The 23,699-nt window shown below is 40.4% G+C and overlaps 1 protein-coding gene across 2 annotated transcripts in view; it reads left to right on the top strand.

Moving 5' to 3' along the window:
• Window positions 1–23,699, top strand: part of LOC306970236 (roundabout homolog 1-like) — a 124,289-nt gene that overhangs the window by 88,511 nt on the left and 12,079 nt on the right. For both annotated transcript variants that reach the window (XM_079566114.1, XM_079566115.1), the window contains 12 exons: window positions 396–553; window positions 8,235–8,355; window positions 9,373–9,511; window positions 9,617–9,744; window positions 14,414–14,538; window positions 14,637–14,808; window positions 18,449–18,654; window positions 19,476–19,557; window positions 20,189–20,348; window positions 20,433–20,599; window positions 21,932–22,053; window positions 23,083–23,317. In XM_079566114.1, the coding sequence (XP_079422240.1) occupies window positions 396–553; window positions 8,235–8,355; window positions 9,373–9,511; window positions 9,617–9,744; window positions 14,414–14,538; window positions 14,637–14,808; window positions 18,449–18,654; window positions 19,476–19,557; window positions 20,189–20,348; window positions 20,433–20,599; window positions 21,932–22,053; window positions 23,083–23,317 (1,815 nt within the window). The remainder of the gene's footprint in view (window positions 1–395; window positions 554–8,234; window positions 8,356–9,372; window positions 9,512–9,616; window positions 9,745–14,413; window positions 14,539–14,636; window positions 14,809–18,448; window positions 18,655–19,475; window positions 19,558–20,188; window positions 20,349–20,432; window positions 20,600–21,931; window positions 22,054–23,082; window positions 23,318–23,699) is intronic.

Genomic DNA, 23,699 nt, shown 5'->3' with positions numbered 1-23,699 from the left:
CAAAAAAATCTCATGGTGTTAGAGGAAGTTTTTTTTTTCTCCACGCATCTAAAAGAAAAGGCCTAATTCTGTTTTAGGGGGGGGAACAAATCAAATTCCAGCTTCGAGTTTGTACAACCCTTTATTATGTTGTCGTCGAATGGAAGTTAGAAGGTTATATTTTCATTGACAAGTACACAATATCCTGCTGTTAGAGCGGGTAAAGTAGCGGTCTGAAGAACACTCCTACCAGATGATTGACAATAAAAATGCGGTTTGAAAAGCCTTGTGCACAGAATACATCTTTTAAAGGAGAAAAAAAGAAAACCTTGAAACGAGATTAGCCTCATTTGTAAATGTGCGCTCCCAACCTTTTGCTCTCTTTGTGACTGTGGTCTTTTTTTCTGTGTTCTCAGTACTCAGAGATGACTTCAGGCAGAACCCAGTGGACGTGATGGTTGCCGTGGGCGAGCCTGCAGTGCTGGAGTGTCAGCCTCCGCGCGGACACCCTGAACCAACCATCTCCTGGAGGAAAGACGGCTCCGGTCTGGACGACAGGGATGAGCGCATCACGGTATATTGTGGATTTAGCATTGTTTTTTAGTTTATTTTTTATCTGGAGTTGCACAGTATAGCCTTTTTTTAAACGTGCACATAAAGACATACTAGAGGTGGCTCAGGTCAGGACCGCCTGCATATGTGTATATATAACCCCCACCCCCAACACTCCAAGGGCCCGAGTGTCGAGTGCGGCTCAGTGGGCTGTTCCTCCAGACGAAGTTTGGCATTACGCAAATCTAAAAGCTTCTGGAAAAAAATCTGCAAAAACGAGGATGAAAAAGCCACAAACGCAACAAAAAAAGTGTCCAAAAAAAGCAACAAAAGAGTGATGAAAATGTGGCAAAAATGTGATGAAAAGCAATGAAAAAATGTACAATGCGGCAACAACGCAAGGAAAAAGATCAGTTTAGATGAGTTTTGTAGGTTTTAGCTTTCTAATCAATTAATCATCCATCCATCCATCCATTTTCTTCCACTTGTCCGTTGCCGGGTCGTGGGGGCCGTTGGAGCTGCCCAAATCACATTGCACCTGCCCCTTATGGCTCCTCCTGCTGGTGGTGGGTCCACAGAAGGACAGCCTGACGATTCTAACCGGGCCTGTTTGTCTCTCATAAGGGGCTTCTGAACAGCTCTTTGTCTGACCTGTCACCTAGGACCTGTTTGCCATGGGAGACCCCCCCGACAACAAAACTCCTAGGATCATTCAGGTGCTCAAACCCCTCCACCATGTTAAGGTGGCGATTCCAGGAGGGGTTAATCAGTCAATGAAACTTTATTTATAAAATGAGGCGTTACCCTGGCCTATTGGCTGTAAACTTGTAGATTTGGGTAAAGCTGAATTGGAGATTGGAGATGATGCTTTTGGTTAAGGCCGGGGTTAAAGAGGTTAAAGTGCATGATAGATTGGGGACATACAGTATAGTATAAGACAGAACTTTATTGATCTCATAATGGAGAAATTCACCTGTAAGAAAATAAACAACATTATAGTTCTATATTGTTCTTGTGTTTAAAAGTCTGAAGTACCACTGACCTTTTGATCTGTATGTACTGTTCAGAGAAGGAGAATAGCTGACTACAGCACACCCAGACATTATCTGTGTCTACTGTTTGTAATAAGTCTGTGTGTCGGCATTAATCTGTTTTGGCAATAAATGTAACCATGGGCTGGAGGTATGTAATGATATAGCTTCATAACCAATAACTATAAAACCATTCCAAAGGCAAAGTGGACTCACTGGATCTGAGGGCAAAAAAAATGTTTCAATCAATTATTTTTGTCACATTGATCAACTCACTTTTAGATTCAATTTCATATTTTCATGTGTAGAGATTGTTATTTCGATTCAATTTTGACAACTGCTAAAAAAAAAACTGAGAGAGAAATGTATGTACAATTTTAAAGATAGTAATGATGAGATTTCCCTATGGCAGTGTAAAATAAAGCAGTCGATCAGAAGGCGCTGTTTTTGACCGTAATAAGCAGAAAATAACTAATTTGGCAGTTCTTGTAACACAACAATAGACAGTCAGAAAGATCTGGTTTCAAAATCTGGATGACGTGATAGTGAGAATTAATTTTATTTCCTTATTTTTCTGCAGGAGAGAGTAAATTGCCCTAACACTTTTATGACACCCACAGCTTTATTTGAAGGTGGAGTGGGGTGAAAATAATTTAATCACTGAAATTAAAAACTATGTATCTCTGAACATTTTGCCTGATCTTCTTTTACTGGAGGAAAAAAAAGGATTTGCATTTCCAAAAACTAGGAGATATTACCAATTTCTTCCAGGTAGATAATCTCTTTATCTTAGTCGGTAATCTATGTGTCTGAGTAAACAACGTTATCATCTTTATTATCAAAACCTCATTTAGATTAGCAATTATAGATACAAAACTTGACTCCAAAGAACAGTAAATTGGAATTTATACTTGTCTGTACTACAGGTGATAAAATACATAATAATAGCAGTGTTACATGAGCATCTCTCAGAAGCTTATATATAAGGCTGTCACAAAGCGGTACCCTCTATTGATTTTCCCTTGCTGTTTTGTGAACATTGAACCGATTCTGGGCCCTGGAGGCTTCAGATGAATTAGGGTAGTAAAAGCACAAAACAGGTTACCTATCGCTCCACTTCCTATGCCTGTACTTCCTATACCCCAGCCGCACACATAATTGAATGTGCGTATATATGAGTGTGTTGATTTGTTTTTCTGAATGCCGGTGCGCGCTTGCAGGAGAGGCAGCGGAGCCGTTTCAAAGCTCATCTTAGCGCGGAGTGACAGGTAGAGTGTCTCTGGGGGCTGTGATGGACAGAGCAGCTATCTGTGATTTAAGAAGCGGCGTGGATTACAGGCACAGGGGGGCTCCTCAGAGATAAGATACAAAGGCTGTTTGGGCTTTGTACTTCCTATACTTCCATGTTGTCCTGTCCAATCAGAGCCTTTCATATGGAAATATTGTATGAATGTGTCTTGCCTATTAGAGTTGGCTGCTCAAAGACTTCTCGGGGAAGGAGGAGTCCACCACAAAGTAATTTATGGCTACTATATACTGCAACTACTCCCAGTATTTCCCCTGTGTCCCAAGCCATTATTTATTAATAATCGCATGCATGCTTACATAAAGCTTTTAATGATGGGGCACTCCCTACACATAGGAAAAGTGAGATGTATCGATTTTAATTAAAAAGTGAAGTGGTTTTATAAAGCAAAAATGGGAAAGGTGTTTATCTGGAGGGCTTGGAAGACTACACGTGTGTTAGATGTATGTTCCTTCTTAAGGCAGTACATTAGCATTTGTACCATCGCAAGTCAGTGGCACCACTGGCAGTCATGGCCCTGGTTATGTTTGATAAGAAAGCGTCTAGCTAGGAGTATATAGTAAATATAATTAAGTGGTGGCTGGTGGTCTTTCAAACAAGGGAAGTTCATGATATTTTCTGTTCATTATCATGGACCTGTACAGACATTGTACCCTACATTTTTACACCCAGCTTTTTGAGATTTATTCAGACCTTTAGACTCATAGTTCAATTCAAAATGTTACAATTCAACAATTGAATGGGCAGCACGGTAGCTCAGCGGTTAGCGCTCTTGCTTCACAGCTAGAAAGTCCCAGGTTCGATTCCCACCTGGGCGGGCCCTTTCTGTGTAGAGTTTGCATGTTCTCCCCATGTCTGCGTAGGCTTCCTCCAGGTACTCCGGTTTCTCCTACCACTAAAAACATGTACATCAGCCTGGCCCTACATCAAGAGAATGGTCCCCGGGCGCAGCATTGCCGTCGCCCACTGCTCCTTACAGGTTGCCCCAAATTTCCCTACAGGGACAATAAAGTATACAATCCAACAAACAATTGAATTAGGCCTAATACTGTATTTTGGAGATTTTTTGTTTTTGGAAGCTTCCATAAAACATGTCGTCTATGACTGAAATAAAGTCCATCCTTGTCATGTTGGCCTCATCAACAGCTTCAGTGTTCCTCTTGTAGCATCACAGTGACAGCAGCTAATGCTAATGCTAATGCTGCTCTCACAGACACAGGAGGAGGAGCAGGAGCTGTCAGTCTTCTCCTTTTTGTGGAGGCAGCCAATCAGAATTCAGCTAGTTATGACACTGCCCCCTGGTTTGAAGCATAGATAAAATATACAAGAGACAGACGGTCATTCAGCCCCATTCAGCTTCCTTTGTGCCAGTGGAATAACTGTGAAAAAAAAAAAAAGAATTCAACCAAGTTATGCCTAAAAGTAGTAAACCTGTTCAAATTTTTTAGTATAATTTGGATGGGGATTTAAAGAGGTATGGCTGCACATCATATGGTATAGTACAATGCTTACCTTAGAATTACTGTGACTTTTGACATTTATTTTGTACTATACATGGATGGATTACTTTTGAAGGAAGACTTGTTTTTTCTATGCACGTTTCCTTAACACACCAGCACGCAATATTCTGCACTCTAAAAGAGGGGAATCATCACAACGACTGCATAATCCTGCAGTCATTTTATCTCCATTTGAAGAGAAAGACAACGAAACAGAATAGACGTAGATTCAAGGCTTCTGTGTCCAAAATGTTGGACAGATAAACCACAGTTGAATTTCCAAGTGGTTGAACTGCTGCTAAAAATGATGAGCGGTCACTTGGGGAAATAAAAAAAGGGTTTCACTTCACTCTTTAATCAGTTGCAGCACAGAGGTATTTACAGAAAATGGTACAAGTCAATGGCATTGCTCAGAGTAAGATGTAGTCCACTGGGATCCTCTCTGGAGTCATGGCACCACCACAATGTTTCACATCGATTCATCAAGAGGCACTAATTACATGGTAGGTCGAGCAGCTATAGCGTGTCCAAGGATGCCACATGAGCCGAGAGTTCTCCAAAATTCAACTGTTACATAATGATAATATCCTTTTAATCCATTGATTAGTTGGTTAGGTTCTTTATAGAATACAGACAGGGTCATGACTAAACCCACTTGACCTAAACACTCAGCAATGTATACTAGCATGCCAGAAATCATGGGAAAGTGGATGGATGTCTGTGGTCAGCTTAATGCCTTACATAAAGTACACACACAGTACACATTTAGCATCATAGTTCATAACTTCAACCTACTCCTTTTTGAGTGTGCAAATTCACTCCCTTACCTGCTGGATTTTTTTTGTCATCCTTTCCTATTAATAGGCCTCATATTGTCTATGAGCCTAATTCATACAAGAATCCCTGAAGGTATTCACGTTCTATATTTTTTTACTTACCTGGAAATATTCTGCCAGGAAACGTCATTTTAAATTATAATGCTCAAAGTATAAATCTGTATAAAATATTCCTGCTTTACCTGGTATTTCCTGATACAGATACATGCACTTTCATTACAAATTTAAACAGGCTCTGGCATTTCCACATACAATTGTATATGCATTTTTGTTCCTACTGTATGCATTTATAAAACTTTAAAAATCTGGTATATGTATAATTGAGCACAAGTAGCTAACTCCAGCATAAGCTTTATTTTGAATGTGAACTAGGATCATTACACTTATTGGCCAGTGGTCCCTCTTTGTGCCTTGTTTGTGGAGTTGGCCTGGCCCGGAGAAGTCTTCCTATTAAATGTAAGGTTGACGGTTTGATCCCTGCGGCAGATATGTAATGATAGATTCTGTCGGTCGGCGGTGTGCGGACAGGGCTGAGCGAGGCAGGTGCTGTCCAGCGTGATTCTCAATCCCCCGCTGCTGCTCCGGCTATATACAGCCTTGACCTCATGACCTGCGTGAAAAAATAATGGAATAGACTGGCTTCTCCGCAGTAGGTCTGGTAGAGGTGAACAGCGCAAGATCAGAAGTATTTTCTGTTTTCATGCTTTTGAACAAAGATGAGGACTGTTCTTTTCAGCCTTATACATTTTTTTTAATCTATTTGCAGACACACATGATGGGAAAAAGAAACATCCTTGAGATTTGAATGATTTATAACGTCGCACAATATTCCTTGGATGAGAATGTGTGCCAGGCAATTTCCCCTTTGACACTGACTATAGATTTTTTCACAATCAACTTGCAAATAAATAGAGCTACAAGCCCAACGTAGAAACCAATTCTCTAGTAATTGCCATTCGTTTATACGAGGCCACACGTTAATAGAGAGACTGAATTAGACTATTTAGATCTGAAATTGAGTCAATACAAGAGACCTGGCATTGAGTTTACTAATGGCAATAACGCAACAAAGCCATGTCGTAATATTTCATAGTTATTACAAAACTGGATGGATGTGTATTGCTGATTTATGTAATCTTTCACATGTCCTAATGCACATGTTCCGTTTCAATCCCAAGACCACATTATAATACAGATCAGATCATTTTATTTCAGTGAAGCAGCAATTTAATGAAGAAATGTTGGGCAGAACAGAACCGGTGACAAAGCTCCTGCTGCGGTCATACAAGGAACGGACAGCCCTTAGCTGAGGGCCCCGGAGCACCCCCCACAGGGCACCACGAGGGACACGAGGGCAGGAAATATATATTTTTCATACTTTTTTAAGCTGCTGACAGGAAGTGACGCGGAAGAAGGTAACATTCCATTGCAATTTCACTCATTTGCCATTGACTTAAAGTGGTACTAAGTGACTCATGCCTCTAGAGGTCATAAGCGCCACTGCAGGTGTCGTAACATGTGCCTTTTTTTTACTCATTAATTGTGAGAGTAAATACTACGCTGACAGAAAATACAAAGGGAGAGAGGGATATTGTACATCCAGTTACACAGTGGAGATACTTGGCTGTAATACTGTTTCAGTGGCACTAGACCACAATTAGCCTGTTAGCTTCTTCTTCGTGATTCCACTAGTGTGTATTGGGGCCTCTGACCCGGTGCAGAAAAGCTGCAAGCTTGGTTTTCTGGCCAGACACACCGGGGGCGATGAAATCATCCCATTAACACTTGTATTACCCCTAGAGGGACTACGAAAAGGATTTATTAAGTTAAACAAGTTACTTAGTACTGCTTTAACATGGTCGAACGGCAACAGTTTGAAAGTGTTTACATTCTTCTATGTCACATCATGTCTGTGTCCAATAAGGAATTGTAACTATAAACATCACAAAAATGGCCAAACTAAAGAAAGCTGGGTACAATCTTTTCCAAAATCTTAAATATAATCATGTTAACTATGTTTCAGCAAAAAATGTGTGTAATGTGTCATATGCACTTTAACCATCTTTATCTATTTTATTAGTTTATATATCTGTATATATTTATGTGAAACATTATTGTCCCAACTCGGTGATGTGTGTTTGTTTCTTCAATGAGAGTGATGTCAAAGTTGTATTTTTAAATTGGAGACTTCAGGGCTATTTTTATGCACCTGTAGTAAGAGCAAGAGCACTGATATTTTAAAAAAAGTAGACCTTGGCCTCGTGCGTCCTCAGATGTGCTACTCATTTACAGTATCACATCTCTCTGCCGTTGTGCCATCACGTTGGGAAGCTTCAGCGTGTCGGCTCCCTCACCCCACATTCAAAGTGTATAGAGACAGCTCATGTGGCCTGTGGGGGCGCGTGGTGGAAGGAATATGAAAGGAATGAGAACAGCATGGAGTGCACATTTCAGGCCCTACTTTGTTGTATGAGAGAGTGCGCGCGTGTGTGTGTGTTTGACAATGAGTGTGCATATATATACGGTGTGGCGTCTAAGGCGAAAAGTTTTCAGAAAGGCAAAGTACACACCGACAGAACATCTGAGGAAGGCCTCTACAAAGAGCCTCTCTGTGTCTTTGTTCACGGCGCTAATGTAGCACCAGATATGAATTATGTAATTTCATAACAGATGACCTTCTGTGCTGCTGTGTGAAAGACGGGGCGATTTTTATACTTGAATAAAGGTATGCGCAAGATTATCTGCTGTCATGAAACCAAGGAGGATTGCATTATACAGTGGAGAGACACTATGAGGAGCATGGAGTTCAAATAAGCTGAGGTCGAAAGGTACTTGTGTTTGTGTTTATGGAGAACTCCAGCCATCCAGGTCATCACTATCAAAAAAATGAAAAAAATTCACAATTCATTATTTTTCCAGAGAAGTACAGCCCCAGCTTAAACTTACTTTTTGACATTGGCATTCTTGCAAACTACGAACTAACTTCTGCTGAATAAGCAAGTGTTTTTTATTGTATTGTGCTTTGTTTCAGATTCGTAGTGGGAAGCTCATGATCACCAACACCAGGAAGAGTGATGCTGGCAAATATGTGTGCGTTGGGACCAACATGGTGGGAGAGCGAGAGAGTGAGATTGCTGAACTCACTGTTTTAGGTAAAGAAAATATGAATAGTGTAATATGTGGTTTTGAATGCTGTGTCTTGTGGTTTCTTTTCCCTCAAAAGGCCAAGTAGGATTAGACCACCACTGTACAACTCGAGACCGTTCAAACTGAAGTATTATTATTTAAGACTGAGCCAAATAAAAAGTAATCCATCTTAAGATGTACTATATATGTGTTACTAGATTTATGTTTAAATACTTGGAATAAAGTTGCAAGATCATTGCCAGTGTGAAACCACAACCAATTACACGATTGCACAAGGTCGACGCCACTTCTAATGTTTCTTGAGATTTCAAAAATTTCACGTGTGTGATGATACAATTTGGTGAATTATGTGCAACCAGAAGGTCAGGTTTGGCTTGATTCTGTGGAGCAAAACTTAATATAAAATACGCTCAAAAACACTCAGGAAATAGTCAGGAAAAATGTGCATATAGACAATTCCTCTTTATAGCTATAGACACACACATTGAAGTTTCATAGACAAATGGCCCAAAAATGTGCAAACCATGCATCGCAATACTCCTAAGTGTCTTTTCCACTGCTTACATACAGTATTTTATTCATATTTTTTACATCAAATACATTTCAAAAACACATACTAAAATTGTACATCTACACATATTAAATTCACTGCCAAGCCCGGCTCTATTGCTAATTGTAAATCACCCGCAAACTACTGACTGCACTGCTTTATAACCCACTCTGCTCTTTTTTCCCAGAAGAATAGACAGAGCCATTATTAATGTCATGTCATCAGCTGACCTTGTGTAGACATGGAGTTTGCAGTATAATAGCTCATAAAGCCGTTCAAGGCTATGTGATTATTTGTGGATGCAGATACGCGCTTTTTCCCCGTCGTGAATTATACATGACTCTAGTGAAATGGATCAAATTTTAAACCATGTCAGACCCTGGTCACGAAATTGCTTTAATTGCTAGGTTTTCCATAAGGATTCATCATAATGATTTTAATGCTTTTTTCTGGCTTGTTCTGTCACACTCAGAGAGGCCGACCTTTGTGAAGCGCCCCAACAACGTGGTGGTGCTGGCGGACGAGAGTGTGGAGTTTCAGTGTGTGGTTCAAGGAGACCCTGTTCCCACTGTTCGCTGGAGGAAAGATGATTCTGACTTGCCTAAGGGCAGGTAATGCACAAAGGCCCCCTCTGCACAGACTCATTTACCATGCAAGCATGCTATTCAACTTCTGCTTTCATCTCCTGATACACTGTGTCCATGCTGCCTCCACAGATTTGAAATCCTGGAGGACCATACCTTGATTGTTCGCCAGGTGACCTCTTCGGATGAGGGCTCCTATACGTGCGTGGTGGAGAACATGGTGGGCAAGTCCGAAGCATCGGCCACGCTCACCGTTCATGGTCAGTACTGCATGACGTGCTCAGGACACTGTCTTCTCTGTGCTTTTAAAATCGCTTTGCATAGGTATTCAAACTTATGGAGTAAATATAAGTATATATGTTTTTTTTTTTTTTTCAAGAGTTATGATGTCATAATCTCAGGTGGAGGGCAGCAGCCATTGCAACTCCACTGACCAATATCCAGAAAATGTTCCTAAACTGTCACCACCTCTGGACTCCATTATGAGCAAATAATTACCTTTTGTTCAAATTTGCTGACAGAGATTATGACAAACGATTTAAACCGCTTTTGCCCCATGTGAATCAGCCCAGTAATTAAAAAGTTTCACCTCTATCCGAATTAGCAGTTACCTCAAATTTGTCAATCAACCACTAAATGTATCTACATGGCTATTACCATGTTCTTGTTGTTTACGCATAAGGATTACTTCTGTGACCTCTGACTCTCTCAAGCAGCAAATGTCCCAATTGACTATTCCAATAAGCAAGCCCTTGTAGCTGTGTTTGTTTACAGTGACTTTTTTATAGTAATGGTGGATAAGCCGAGCGAAGCATTCAGGATAAATGTTTTCTCCACCGCATGAAATGGATTCATTCGGTTAAAGTCGTCCTGCCACAGTGACGCCCTCATGGCCTTAAATCAGTTGCAGGAAATGAGCGGTGAGACACTTCTCATCGTCCCACTATGTAAACACATATAGAGGGACCCAGTGGGTGACACCGGCCGGGGACAGTAGGACTTAATTAGAGATAAGGCAGGTCTGGTGCATGCTGGGAAATGACATGGTTCCAATTACAATGTCTTCTCCAGCATCCAAAAAAACAACTCAGTGAGAGCAGGGGACCGTGGCTAATTTGGGCAATAAATGGGAAACAGGAATAAGTCACAGAGGACTCAGTGTGGGGAAGCCATTTGCATGATATTGTTCAAAATTACTTACTTGAAAATCAGAGGTGGTCAAAATATTTAGTCTTTATTCAAGTTTAAGATCTGTTATCTACAAAACTATTCAAGAAGAGGCAGAAAGTAGATTAGAAAATATATCCCATACGATACACAGTTTTTAAATTGCACTTAAACCAAATAAACATAACATTGCTTGTGCTACTGTTTCTACAGCTACAGTATCTTTACTCACTGCCTACCTTCTGGTTGGGTTATGGCTCTCTTTGTTACTGGTGCACTCACAATGTCCTTTTTCTTCCAAAAACATAATTATCTGAAGAATAATATCGAGTTACTTTCCAGCCCTGTTGAAAACTAATATAGACTTGACATTTTGTGTCATTTTCAAATAGTTAGTCGCCACCGCAAAGTCATTTTTACCGACACAGAACATTTGGTTGGTATTAGGTATTTGCCATTTTAAACAGTTGTAACAAGCCAAAAGAGCTTTATACGGTTAGCCCTGGCTCTGAGAAAGAAGTGTAATGAGTGCTCGGTGTTGCACTTCCACTGAGCCATAGGCAGCATGTAATCATGTGTGTTACTGTTGGAAAAACATTCTTCAAACACAAAAATGCCACAGTAATCTCTCGCGCAGTCGCTCCAAAGCAAGCGGGTCGGATAGTCGTTCATTTCCTCATAAATCAAATTTACAGATGTCAGCACTAGCCCTGAACACTGAGTTTCCCTTTTATAAGAATATGTCTCAGCAGAATAGGCCTCTGTATGTCCCTGTGTGCCATTATTCATGTGGATGCTTGTTTGTGTGTGTGTGTGTGTGTGTCTTCTCTCTTGTAGTAAACACGGGTAAGTTGTCATCCATCCTTCATCCACCTTCTGACTGCAGCAGGAACTCATGAGCCACTCTCTCTGTACCATCTTCTCACTTACCACATCGACAAATACAGTATGTGCGTCTTATATGGCATATAACCAAAAGGTCTTTGTGGAATAAGGTAAAATGGTTAATACATGTAATCTTTAAGCAAAAACAGAGTAGTAATTAACCTAAATGACCTGTCTATCCCAATTTTGGAGAAGCAGCCAGATTAACCAAAGCAATGTCAGACATTGGTTTATTTTAAGAAGCTTCGATTTAATGTGAAGAAACCTCTGGGAAAAGAGGTGAAACATCCTCAACAACAAAATCTCTCTACTACCATTAGCTATTTCTACAAAACAAACATGGCAGAGAGTTAACTATGCATAGAAGACTCTTGTGTAACTATGCAATTTAAAGGAATAGGCCACCGTTTTTACATACTAAGATATGTTCTTACCTCACTTTAGACGTGTTAATATATCCCCGTCTGGTCTTTGTCCGTGCGCTCTGCCAGGCAAACGGAGCACATACGCAGCCTCTCCCACATGTCACATAGCTCCAAAAAAGCTCACGATAGAAGCTACCAAGCTCTTCCACGTGTTCCCTATTTAAATAAAGTTACGTGAAGTGTTTTCATGCAAAGTATATTTACACAGAAATGTAACATGTCGATTTTATAAGCAAATAAAAAGGGGGACTATATTGTGAGGCGTAATGATACGAGGAGCACAGCGTCCGCGTAGTAACTCCTAAAGACTTCCCCCGCTCACTTCCGTCAATAACCTTTAGGAGTTACTGCGCGGACGTTTTACTCCTCGTATCATTACGCCTCACAATATAGTCCCCCTTTTTATCTGCTTATAAAATCGACATGCTACATTTCTGTGTAAATATACTTCGCATGAAAACACTTCACGTAACTTTATTTAAATAGGGAACACGTGGAAGAGCTTGGTAGCTTCTATCGTGAGCTTTTTCGGAGCTATATGACATGTGGGAGAGGCTGCGTATGTGCTCCGTTTGCGTGACAGAGCGCACGGACAAAGACCAGACGGGGATGTATTAACTCGACTAAAGTGAGGTAAGAACATATCTTAGTATATAAAAACGGTGGCCTATTCCTTTAAGAAGAGTTCAACCTGGAAAGATACTAAGATAATATTTAAAACAATTGAAGAGAAATGTTTTGATTTGTCTCTTATTGCTCTTTTGTATTGATCACAAAGTAGGTCAACATAATGCTTTTCTATATAGACTGAATGTTACTCATCCAGTGGATATATAAATGTAGAAAGCCTTAAGTTAAAGTAGTACTAAGTAACTTGTTAACCTTATGAAATCCTTTTCGTAGTCCCTCTGGGGTAATACAAGTGTTAATGGGATGATTGGGGGGTCTTTCATCTCCCCCTGGTGTCTCTGGACAGAAAACCACAATTGCAACTTCACTGCCTCCGGGTAGGTGTCACCAATACACACTAATGGACTCACGAAGAAAGAAGAAGCTAACAGGCTAACGGGCAACATCACTGGCTCGCGCCACTTAAACAGTATTTACAGCCAAGTTTGAGTGAAAAAAAATATCTCCATTGTGTAATTGGATGTACAATATCCCTCTCTCCCTTTATCTTTTCTGTAGCGTAGTATTTACTCTCATGGACAATTAATGAGTAAAAAACCGTAACATGCTACGACACCTGCAGTGCCGCTTATGGCCTGGTTTGAGTTCCTTAGTACTGCTTTAAGAGCTATTGGTGGCTCCTGTGATACTAATTTCAGATCCCTGCGTTACAACAATTCATAAAACGATGTGTCATATCTCTAAAGTAAGAGCAATTGGGCTAAACCTTGGAATGTGAAAATGAGCCATCTGAATTATATGAAGAGAAACTATGAATACAAAATAGCAATAAGGAATGGGCAACTTAAGGCTAGTGCTAATATTGATATCCGAGCAGCCTTAGATAGTAGTGTACAGTGGCTCATTGATTCACTGAACCGTGAAATTAGCTGGTAATCTGTCAAGATTAAAGATCACATGGTAGCACAAGGGGAAGACAGGACATCTTAACAGTGATGGATTGCAGCTGAGTCTTGCATCTTCATTGTTCAACGAGACTAATTTGATTATTGTCTCCATTTACACTGGTAATATGAAGAGGAAATCTCAACGAAGAAGAGTTATTAATGAAATAGGCTTTTCTGTTATGGCCCCATATACCATTTTAGAAAAACAATCACAATCTATTTTTCTACAGAGGAATTAGTATTAGCCACGGGATAGCACATATTACGAGTCATTGGAATAGTAGTGGCAGATGACAAGTAACCTGGGCAGAAGTGTATTGACATTTAGTTGTTATATGTAATGTAGCAAGTCACATTTGCATATAGATTAGAAGCACATTCATATAGATTTACAAACGTCTTTTTTTTTTTATCTCGGTTGTTGGTTAGAATTCTGGTGAACCATTTTAGGTACCCAGTACAGAAGCAATCCATTATTCAATAATTAGATCAAATGGGTGTTACTAAAAAGACAACAAATAAATAATCAGATGTGACTATTTAAATCCATGCAAATCTTGTGTAGCTTCAGGGCCCACCTTTAACATTTCAGTACAGTACCAAGTTCAATATATGTGTTTTGTTTTAATTTTTTTTTTTTTTGCAACCCTTTAAAACTGTTCCCCTGACCCACTTATGGGTCCCGTGCCGCCAGTTTAGAACCACTGATCTGTCTGCTTCTCCAAAGTGACTTCCCTCTATGTTTATGCGTAAGGAACTGCCCCCCATTTAACCCTAAACAGCCCTTTATTTTGTTATAGTCATTGAGATTTTGAGCTAGTAATAACAAAGGTGTGGTCAGGGATAATTGTGGTTTTCTGCCTCCTCTTCTGCAGTGCCCCCTGCTTTTGCAATCCGTCCCAGGAACCAGGTGGTGGCAGTGGGCAGGACAGTCACCTTCCAGTGCGAGGCCACCGGCAACCCCCAGCCTGCAATCTTCTGGCAGAGGGAGGGCAGTGAGGTGAGACTGACCCTTGCACTGTCATTACACCAAACTGCCTCTAAGATTACGCTAATGAATGGCCTTCCTTAACTCATGGGATCTCCTGTCTGTTTTAGAGTCTCTTGTTCTCGTATCAACCACCACAGCCCTTTAGCCGCCTGTCCGTGTCCCAGATGGGCAGTTTGACCATTACGGATGTCCAGCGCTCGGATAGTGGCTACTACAGCTGCCAGGCTCTAAACATCGCTGGCAGCGTGATCACCAAAGCGCTGCTGGAGGTCACTGACTGTGAGTAAACAAACACCAGCTTCAGCGGGGGGACTGTTATTTTCCCCTATTCTGTCTTAAGTGGTTTATCTTTTGGGTAAACATGAAAGCTTTTTTTTTTTTTTTTTTTTTTTTTTTTTGCAAATGGATTGAGCAGGTCCATAAACTAATGTGGGCTTTTATTGTTTGGGTTGCGACCCAGTGGGCGGGGCCTGAGCTGAAGGGGTGCATTTTGTTTACTGGCAGGACTCAAACCACTCTGTTTCCATGGCAATGATTTGAAAAGAGCGTCACTCTGAAAGGCATAGCATTTCACTATTGTCTCGCATCTAATTCCATCATCCAATTAAATTTGTCTAATTGTAATGGGTTCATTAAGGAGAGCAGAGAAATTGGCTTTTTGCGGGGTATATAAGAGTATCTATAGACTATTGATAAACCATAAAGATGCTTTTAAGAAGCTAGAGCCTTGGCTACACATGATTACAATGCCATCTCTATGGATTAGCGCTGCCCACTAAATCTCTCCATTGATGAACAATATTTTTGGCAACTAATATCCATGTCAATGTAATTTCAGAAACAAGTTGGAGAATACAGACAAGTTAATTCACAGTTTATTCACTTTTTTATTTATACCAATAGGTTGTCAGTTTATGTGGGCTACAGTGCTATATTTTAGACTGCGATTCCAAGAATACAGTACACTGTGAGCAACCTGAAAGCTTGTAAAAAATCGATGCCACGACTTTGAACATATAACATTAGGGATTTGTCATTGTAGCGTGGTCTAAATGTGGTTATATTTTAGGACCGTCCTTCAGACCTTGTGTCCTGTCCTCGTCTTGTGCAAGAATCATCTCCACAGGCTTACACAGCTGTCCAGTAATTCAGCAAGGGCAGCAATGTGCTGGGTCAGAAGCACAAGGCGGGCAGTGGTAAATGATCTGAAGGCAGGCACTAACTATAAAGAAACTATACTATCTGTCACAGTTAAAGGCACTATTGGATTGTACTGCCATAACCCAAAAGGCTGCTCCCAGAGGCGAGGCATGAGGCGCAATCCAAAACCAGCACAGAAAGCTTCAAAGTATATTTTTAAAACAGGTAATAAAATAACTTTGCGAAGGAAGTTGTAGTGATTGACTGTAGGTTTGGGGCAGCATATGGCAAACCTTTTAAACATTTAAAAATAAAGTTATGTTGTGTTAGAAATGGATCTGGGATTATAAGGTGTAACCGTGTTTAATTTAGACCAGAAAAAATATACTTAGCGATATCCGTACCTCAGTTTTCAATGGTCAAACCTGCAATTAGAGATACTAATAATTCAGTTTTGTCCTGACGAAACATGTTTTGAAGATATCTTTAGTTATATTCATGAATTTCCTAATTTTGCTCCACTGCAGCCTTGTTTTGTTCGTGATCTAGTATTTTGTTTTTAGTCTTGTTTTGACACAATGTGCTGGGGAAAAAAGGGCTATTGATTTTTACATTCAATACAATTTTCGGCGGATGTTTTGGTGAATAGTAGGTAACAGCTAATGCATTCAGGCCTCTAACGCTGTTTTATAAAATTACTAATCAATTACAGCACGAGGGAAGCAATGCCCTGTTTGTGAACATTGCTTTTGCCTATCATAGAACTGTATACTTATTAACTACATAAAATTGCCGACTACAGCCCCGGTTTAGTAATGGTAGCAATATTGCTAACATTCAATGCGATTATTTGGTATGGTTTTGAAGTTTATTAATTCTATGCACTACAGTTTATGATTCACATGATGTTTTAGTGAGTTTAATGAGCCCCTTGTATTAAAAAAGCCACTCCATATGAAATAAATTGTCAATATTTCTTTGCTTCCAGTGGGCAAACACGTGCAACACTTTTGTATAACATCACTCATATGTACTTAATTTACTGTCCTCCAGATCCTTCCTGATGAAATAATTGCAGCAACAGTTTGTTATACAAAAAGTAATTTAAATGCGCTTGAAGGCCCAGATTTGTAATTAAACGTCACCGGAAATGTCTTGCGGCTCCCCAATTTAATGACCTGTGTAATCTCCTGTACACGTGTTGAGGTAACTTTACACCATACATACTCCGAATTAGCAGCGATAATTGCTTTAGGCTTATGCAGATAGTTACTAGACACAGTGAGTCGCGCTGCACAGGTCTATTAGTAATAATGGATAATCCGCTGCTCAAATTGCTGCTGCACCCCCAGTAGGGAAATGACAGGCATGCCCTTCATCTGATACAGGTAATGGAAAGAAAAAAGACCCCGGCCATGCTGGGTGTAATATTTTCACTGGTCTATGGCACTTCACTTTTTCTATTCCCTTCCCCCAAATTTTCAGCAGCACTCTGCCCGTTTGGAGTGCCACATTTGTATGGAAATAACTGGTCTGCATTACCCCAGGCACTTTTCCGTCCTGCGCGTCTATCATGCCTTTTTATTTTGCTGTTTTTATTTATTTCTCCACATCCACTGGGTTTCTCTAAAGTGAGAGAAAGAGGCGCGTTATCTAAGTGGGTTTGTTATTAGCCCGAGCTGCGCAGTCGTGATTGGAGACGGTCCTAGCGGTACCTACTGCCGAATGAACGATTAGTTGCTCTCCGCTGGAGGGGAAAAGTTGATTTCTTTTTCCACCACTGCCTCTGCAAACCCTTTCCAAACCCATTGTTCTCTCTTCACCTTTTTTTTTTTTCCACTCAACATCTTTTATATCTTATCAGGCTTTCATCTTTTGGCACCATTCCATTTTCATTTTCCAGTGTTTTTAAACATTGCTTTTACAATTTCCATTTCCTTTTTCTACATTCTGACAAATAATGCAAAGACACATATAAGAATATTTGCTTAAGTTTAATGGAATGTGCTGTTTATTATATTTGACACACCTATCAAGTAAATTCCATTGAACTGCCAGCCTTATTTGCTATCCCTGTTTTTAACCAATTTTCTTAGATTTTTGAAAATCGGTGCAGAATCTAAATGTGGTCAATTAATGTAACCACATTTGTATTCATTAGATTATCCCTATTACCAACAAAGACCAGAACAGTTAGTGTTTTGCCTACATTGATGAATTTGTGAATAGCACTGAATACATATATATATATATATATATATATATATATATATATATATATATATATATATATATATAGAGTTGTACATTATTCTGTTAATTAAAAAGGAAAAAGGTCTCTCAGCTTCATTTAGATAAATAATGCAACATCAGGTTTATACTCTCACTAAACCCAGTTTGACTTTTGATCTTCTGAGGTTGCCTTAGGTTGTCAGTTGATTGGGGTTTGCAATAGACAGTGCAGCAAAAACTCTGGTAGATGAAATTGCCACACCCACGCTTTGGGGGAAGAAGGAATAAAAACTGTCTGTGTAAGTGCGGTCCAGTATTGAGTCTGCTAAAATATGTGCATTTGCAATTTTCCTCATTTAAGCAATTATGTCTAATTTCTTATTCAGATCTACTATTCCCACCCATTTGACTTTATATTGGTTGTGCAACAGTGAAAAACAGAAACTCTAAATTTTGTCTCAACAGTATTTGGAATATGTTAGTATGCGGATGGCCACAGGCAAAATCTCCTCCTAACTCTCCACTTGTCTCTGTGTTTCTGAAACAGCGGGCTCAGACCATCCTCCTCCTGTAATAAAGCAGGGCCCCATTAATCAGACGGTGGCTGTGGACAGTACAGTGGTGCTGCGCTGTCAAACCAGTGGAACCCCTCCTCCTTCTGTCCAGTGGAAGAAGGATGGTACTCTGGTGTCTCCTGTGGACTCGCGCCTGTCCCTCACTGAGACTGGGTCACTGGAGATCCGCTACGCCAAGGTAAACAACAAACAATATCAATGAATAGAGGGCTAGACTACGAAGCTGGTTGAACATGGATTAGTTCAACCAGATTAGTTCCTCTAACCCGGGTTGACAAAGCCAGACATGGAGCGTCTGGATAAGTGGTACTGTAAAGAGTGTTATCATTCGGTTTATTTATCCCTGGGTTTCTCGAAACAGGAGGAGTCAGCGCCAAGTTGCCAATCACAGGAGAGACACCAACACAGTTAATTTGACTATCAAAATCTATCTCTAAACTCATGACGAATATATTATACAGTGGCATGAACGGAAGGCCTGTGTTCGCATTTGTTAACAATCTTCAACTGCAGTGGAACACTCATAGTATTATGTGAACAAGAAATAAGCCTTTTTCATGTAGTCATCTACAAACTGCATCACCCACATGTGCACAAAAAGTTACAACACAATGTCACTACTTCATAAAACCCATGCTGCGCACTTTCAGATAAAGGACTTCTCTCGCTGCTGCTTAAGGTGCTTCCTCCTCTTCCCTCTCACCCCCTCCGGACACCACAGAGTTTGGATGACAAAGTGGAGGATTTTCTCCTCTGATTGGTCAAAGAGCCATCCTCTTATCTTAACAAGGAACTAAACCTGGTCCAGAGCAGGTTTTGTGCTAAGGGAATTTTACCATGGAGATCTACCCTGATAGAAAGTTATCCAGCTTTGTTGTACGGCAAAACCAGTGTTAACCCCTGAACTTATTCCACTAACCCGCTAATCCAGCTTCGTAGTATACGCCTCTGATGTAATTGTAGGCCAAGTTTACTAACAGGTACGTTTCTCTTTTGTAGCTGGGAGACACAGGCCTCTATACCTGCGCTGTGACCAGTGTGAGTGGAGAGGCTGCCTGGACTGCACACTTACAAGTAGAAGGTAAACCATCTATGTAGAAGATAAATACTAAATGTTATTGTGACATAAATTGAGGTATGATTTGAATGATATAATGTACAATACTTCTTTTTTTTTAATGGAACAAACCACCATTCAGAGCAGTTGAAACAACACACATTTGCACTATCAGCGGAATCTGCAAGTAATGTGTTCTTGTGCCATTTAGTGAAAATCATTCTTTTTATCATCCTTTAGAGGACCAAACCCACCGCACCGAAAATGCCATCACAGATCTGACAAAACTGGCTTGAAAAATTGGATCTCAGCACTTCCTCTAGTTGTTTAGTTACTGGAAACAAATAAATTTTACTTTGGCTTAAAATTGACCAGGCTCAGCACATCCAGTGGTCGAGTGGTCAGGGCTGCTGCCATGTACATGCAACACTGTTTCAACCTCAGCATTCCAGGACAGGCACTGATTTGCTGAATGTCTCTCCTTTCCCTTCACATCCTTTGACCTCGAGCTGTCTTTATCCTCCAGTTGTTTTTGATGTGTATGATGTTTTTATTCCTTATACAGAAGAAGAAACAAACCAAACATTGATTAAATACAGCAGATTGAGATAACGTTATGATAACATTTTAACCATAAAATAACTTCATTTGACAGAGTTTGGGGTCCCAGTTCACACCAGCCCTCCCTTCGACCCCAACCTCCTCCCCAGCGCCCCGTCTAAACCTGAAGTGACCGACATCAGCCGCAACTCTGTGTCCCTCACGTGGAAATCTGCTGGCTCTCCCCTCACGTCCTACGTTATTGAGGCATTCAGGTTAGTAGCATTTGGTTTATTGCTCCCCTACATCAGTTGCATGTTTCAAATGGGAAATTCTCACTTTCCCGTTATTCCCTGCAGCAACACCTTAGGCAACAGATGGGTGACGGTGGCAGAGCATGTGAAGTCGCAGAGCTATGTCTTGAAGAACCTGAAGCCTGGGGCCATCTACCTGTTCATGGTCCGAGCGCTGAATGCTTTTGGCCTCAGCGATCCCAGTCCTATATCTGACTCAATACGGACACAAGGTCGGTCTGAAATATTGTATTGAATATAATAGGGTCTAAAATTGTCTGCCATCATTTCAGATTCAGGGCAATGTGTTATTGCACACACACACAGAAAAATCCTTTGGAACAGTATGGATGCTCTCTTCTGGAGTTAACCCCCACCTCAACTGGAGCTTACAGCCTATAGGCCAATGTAACACCTCATTTGAAAGCAAAGACCTACAACATTCATCTAATCTTCTTCCTGTGTTATCACATTTTTGTCATGTTTTGTGATTTTTTTTGTTGCTTTTTATTATGTTTTAAGTTTTTATGACATCTTCATTGCTTTTTTGTGATGGTTTTTTTGCAGCATACGGTTTTTTTTATACATTTTCGACGCCTTTTTATTGCTTTTTTTCTTCTATTGCATTTTCATTGCTTTTTTGTCGCCTTTTTTATGTAATGTAACTGTGATCAAGCCACAAAAATGTAGCCAAAACATGTCAAATACGCAACAATAGTGTGATGAAAACACAACCAAAAAACGAAAAAAATGTGACAATCATAATGAGGAAGAAGCTCAGATGAGTTTTGTAGGCCTTTTGCTTTCAAATGAGGGTGTAAACTCCAGTCATGAAGCTTTTAGATTTGGGCAAAGCCGAACGGGAGAAAAGGTACTGGTCAAGCCGGGGTTCAACAGGTTAACTAACGCATGCAAGTTGGCCTTTTTATACTCACTACTGCCACCTCAGGTCATACGTGTAACTGCACCTTCTATAGCTTGTGCATGACGGCCGTTCGAACCCGAAGTAACAACTTTTTGAGTGACAGTGCAGGATTTTAGAGGCAGTTGTGGTGAACAGGTCTGGGCTCATTCTACACATGAGGAAATGGCTGGAACATATAGGGGGAGGAAAATACATCATTTTAACTTTTTTAAACACTGTATTTTGTACTTTAAGTACTCTAAAATTTGAAAATTATTGTCAATATCTTTTTAATTTCCTGGCAAAACATCCCATTAGGTCATGATGTAAAAACGGATATTTGCTTTTCGTTGGGCTATAATTGTGTGGTTTGGTCCGTGGAGTTTTGGCAACTGTCCCTCAACGACACAAACTTGAGTAATTCCTCCACTTCTTCTTACTGCAGTCAAAAAATAACACATCAATGAAGTTCTTTATTCCTGACACAGAAAATTAACTCTTATGCAAGGGTTAATGTGGATAGGTCCAGGTCAAAACACCTGTATTTGGATCACATAGCTGATATTGAACGATGTGGTTTTTACAATGTTCTAACGTTATGTGAATGCACTTGATAAGGATTTCACAGTGAACAAATGTGTTTTGTTGTATTTCTGGACAGACGGCAGCTCTACCATCCTGGGAGTGGATCACCGTCACATCCAGAGGGAGCTGGGGGACGTGGTGATCCACCTGCACACACCAACTGTGCTTTCGTCATCTTCAGTCAGGCTGAAGTGGATGGTATATAATGCAGCCTTTCATAGCAATTGCCAGAAACATTATTTATAAGTATTATTTATTTTGAAAGCCTCCCACCCCTACTTCCGAAAACATGCAATTTGCAGCTATTATAAAGAACAGAATTTGAAATGCGCAAACATGTTTACCTTTACATTTATGCAAAATGACAATTGCAGTGTTTCCCCTGTCTTTAAACATGATTGAAGCCCACATCTTTTTTTCTGTTCATGTACTCTTGAATCAGGCTAAGAGAAACTGTACAATAACGTTACTCTATGACATTTTCTTACATAAACATAAGCTTTTTTTTGACACAATTCACCACCTTGCATTATACTGTCTTTGTTATATTCCTCTCAATATCACAGCACCCTCCACTGCAGTAAACAGTGGGAGTCAGGACAAAACAAGGACACTAGCCCTTTGCAGCTTTGACTCAAACCCAGTGAGCATTCAAAGTGACCCAGTGCGGTATATTTTTTTTCCGTCTGGATGCTCCTGCAGCAGCCCTTTGAACACATCTCTGGAAAACATTTGTGAACATGTGGTTCAGAGGGACTTGAGACATAATTTTAAACAGAATGCCGCTAGTCGGAAACTATTAATGACCTCATAATGTGGCTGAACATTGTGTCTTAACGCATGGAAAATCCCTGTAGGACGTAGGATGTTTAATGTAACTTTAAAGCCATTCCTAAGCACTAGGAGAACATAATCTAATGGGGATTTTTCTAACATGTTTTACAATGTTCACTTAGCAATATATGTTTTATTATTAACAGCAGAACAAATGCTAAAAAAGTAATACAAGAATCGCATACATTTCAGCATAAAGGTCTAAGCCTCAGGGCGAGAACTTAGTATCCATACGTAGGAGACAAGATACTGTATGTTGTTTGCAAATGATGTTTTATTACCCAAATAACTGCAGTCTTTTGCTTATTGCGACTATAAAGTGTCATTTTGATTTGAAAGCAATTAACCCCTGAATCCTAATCCTGCAAACTGAATTATATCTTTGTTTCTAAGGTGGAGCAGCCATCCCTCTACATCCAGGGCTATAAGGTGCTGTACAGGCCCTCAGCAGATCATGGGCAGCCTGACAGCCAGTGGAGTGTCTTGGAGGTTCGGGCACTACAGGAGGATGGAGTGGTCGTCTCTCAGCTGAAGAAAGCCTCCATATACGAGTTCAAAGTGCGGCCTTTCTTTGATGAGTTCCAGGGAGCCGATAGTGATGTGAAAGTAGTCAAGACGTTACAAGAAGGTATTATTTCTTCCCAATACTTAGGTATGTTGATGGCTGAGATGTTCTTTAGTTTCTGGGGATGCGATTTTGGAGAATTTTGATGAGAAATAAACAGAGCCTAGTCACAAGAGCTCACTTTCTGCAAAATGAAGGAAGGTTTGAAAAGGGGGATCGGAGGGTGTGTTCCAATTACAGAGGAATCACCCTCCTTAGCCTCCCCGGAATAGCCTCCCCGGTAAGGTCTATTCCGGGGTGCTGGAGAGGAGGATCCGGCCGATGGTTGAACCTCGGATCCAGGAGGAACAATGCGGTTTTCGTCCTGGTCGTGGCACACTGGACCAACTCTATACCCTTCATCGGGTACTCGAGGGTTCGTGGGAGTTCGCCCAACCAGTCCACA

The sequence above is a fragment of the Gobius niger genome, assembly GCF_951799975.1.
Source record: "Gobius niger genome assembly, chromosome: 11".
In the NCBI taxonomy this organism is placed as follows: Eukaryota; Metazoa; Chordata; class Actinopteri; order Gobiiformes; family Gobiidae; genus Gobius; species Gobius niger.
The sequence above is the reverse complement of the archived record's forward strand: the minus strand, read 5'-3'. Positions and strand labels throughout refer to the sequence as shown.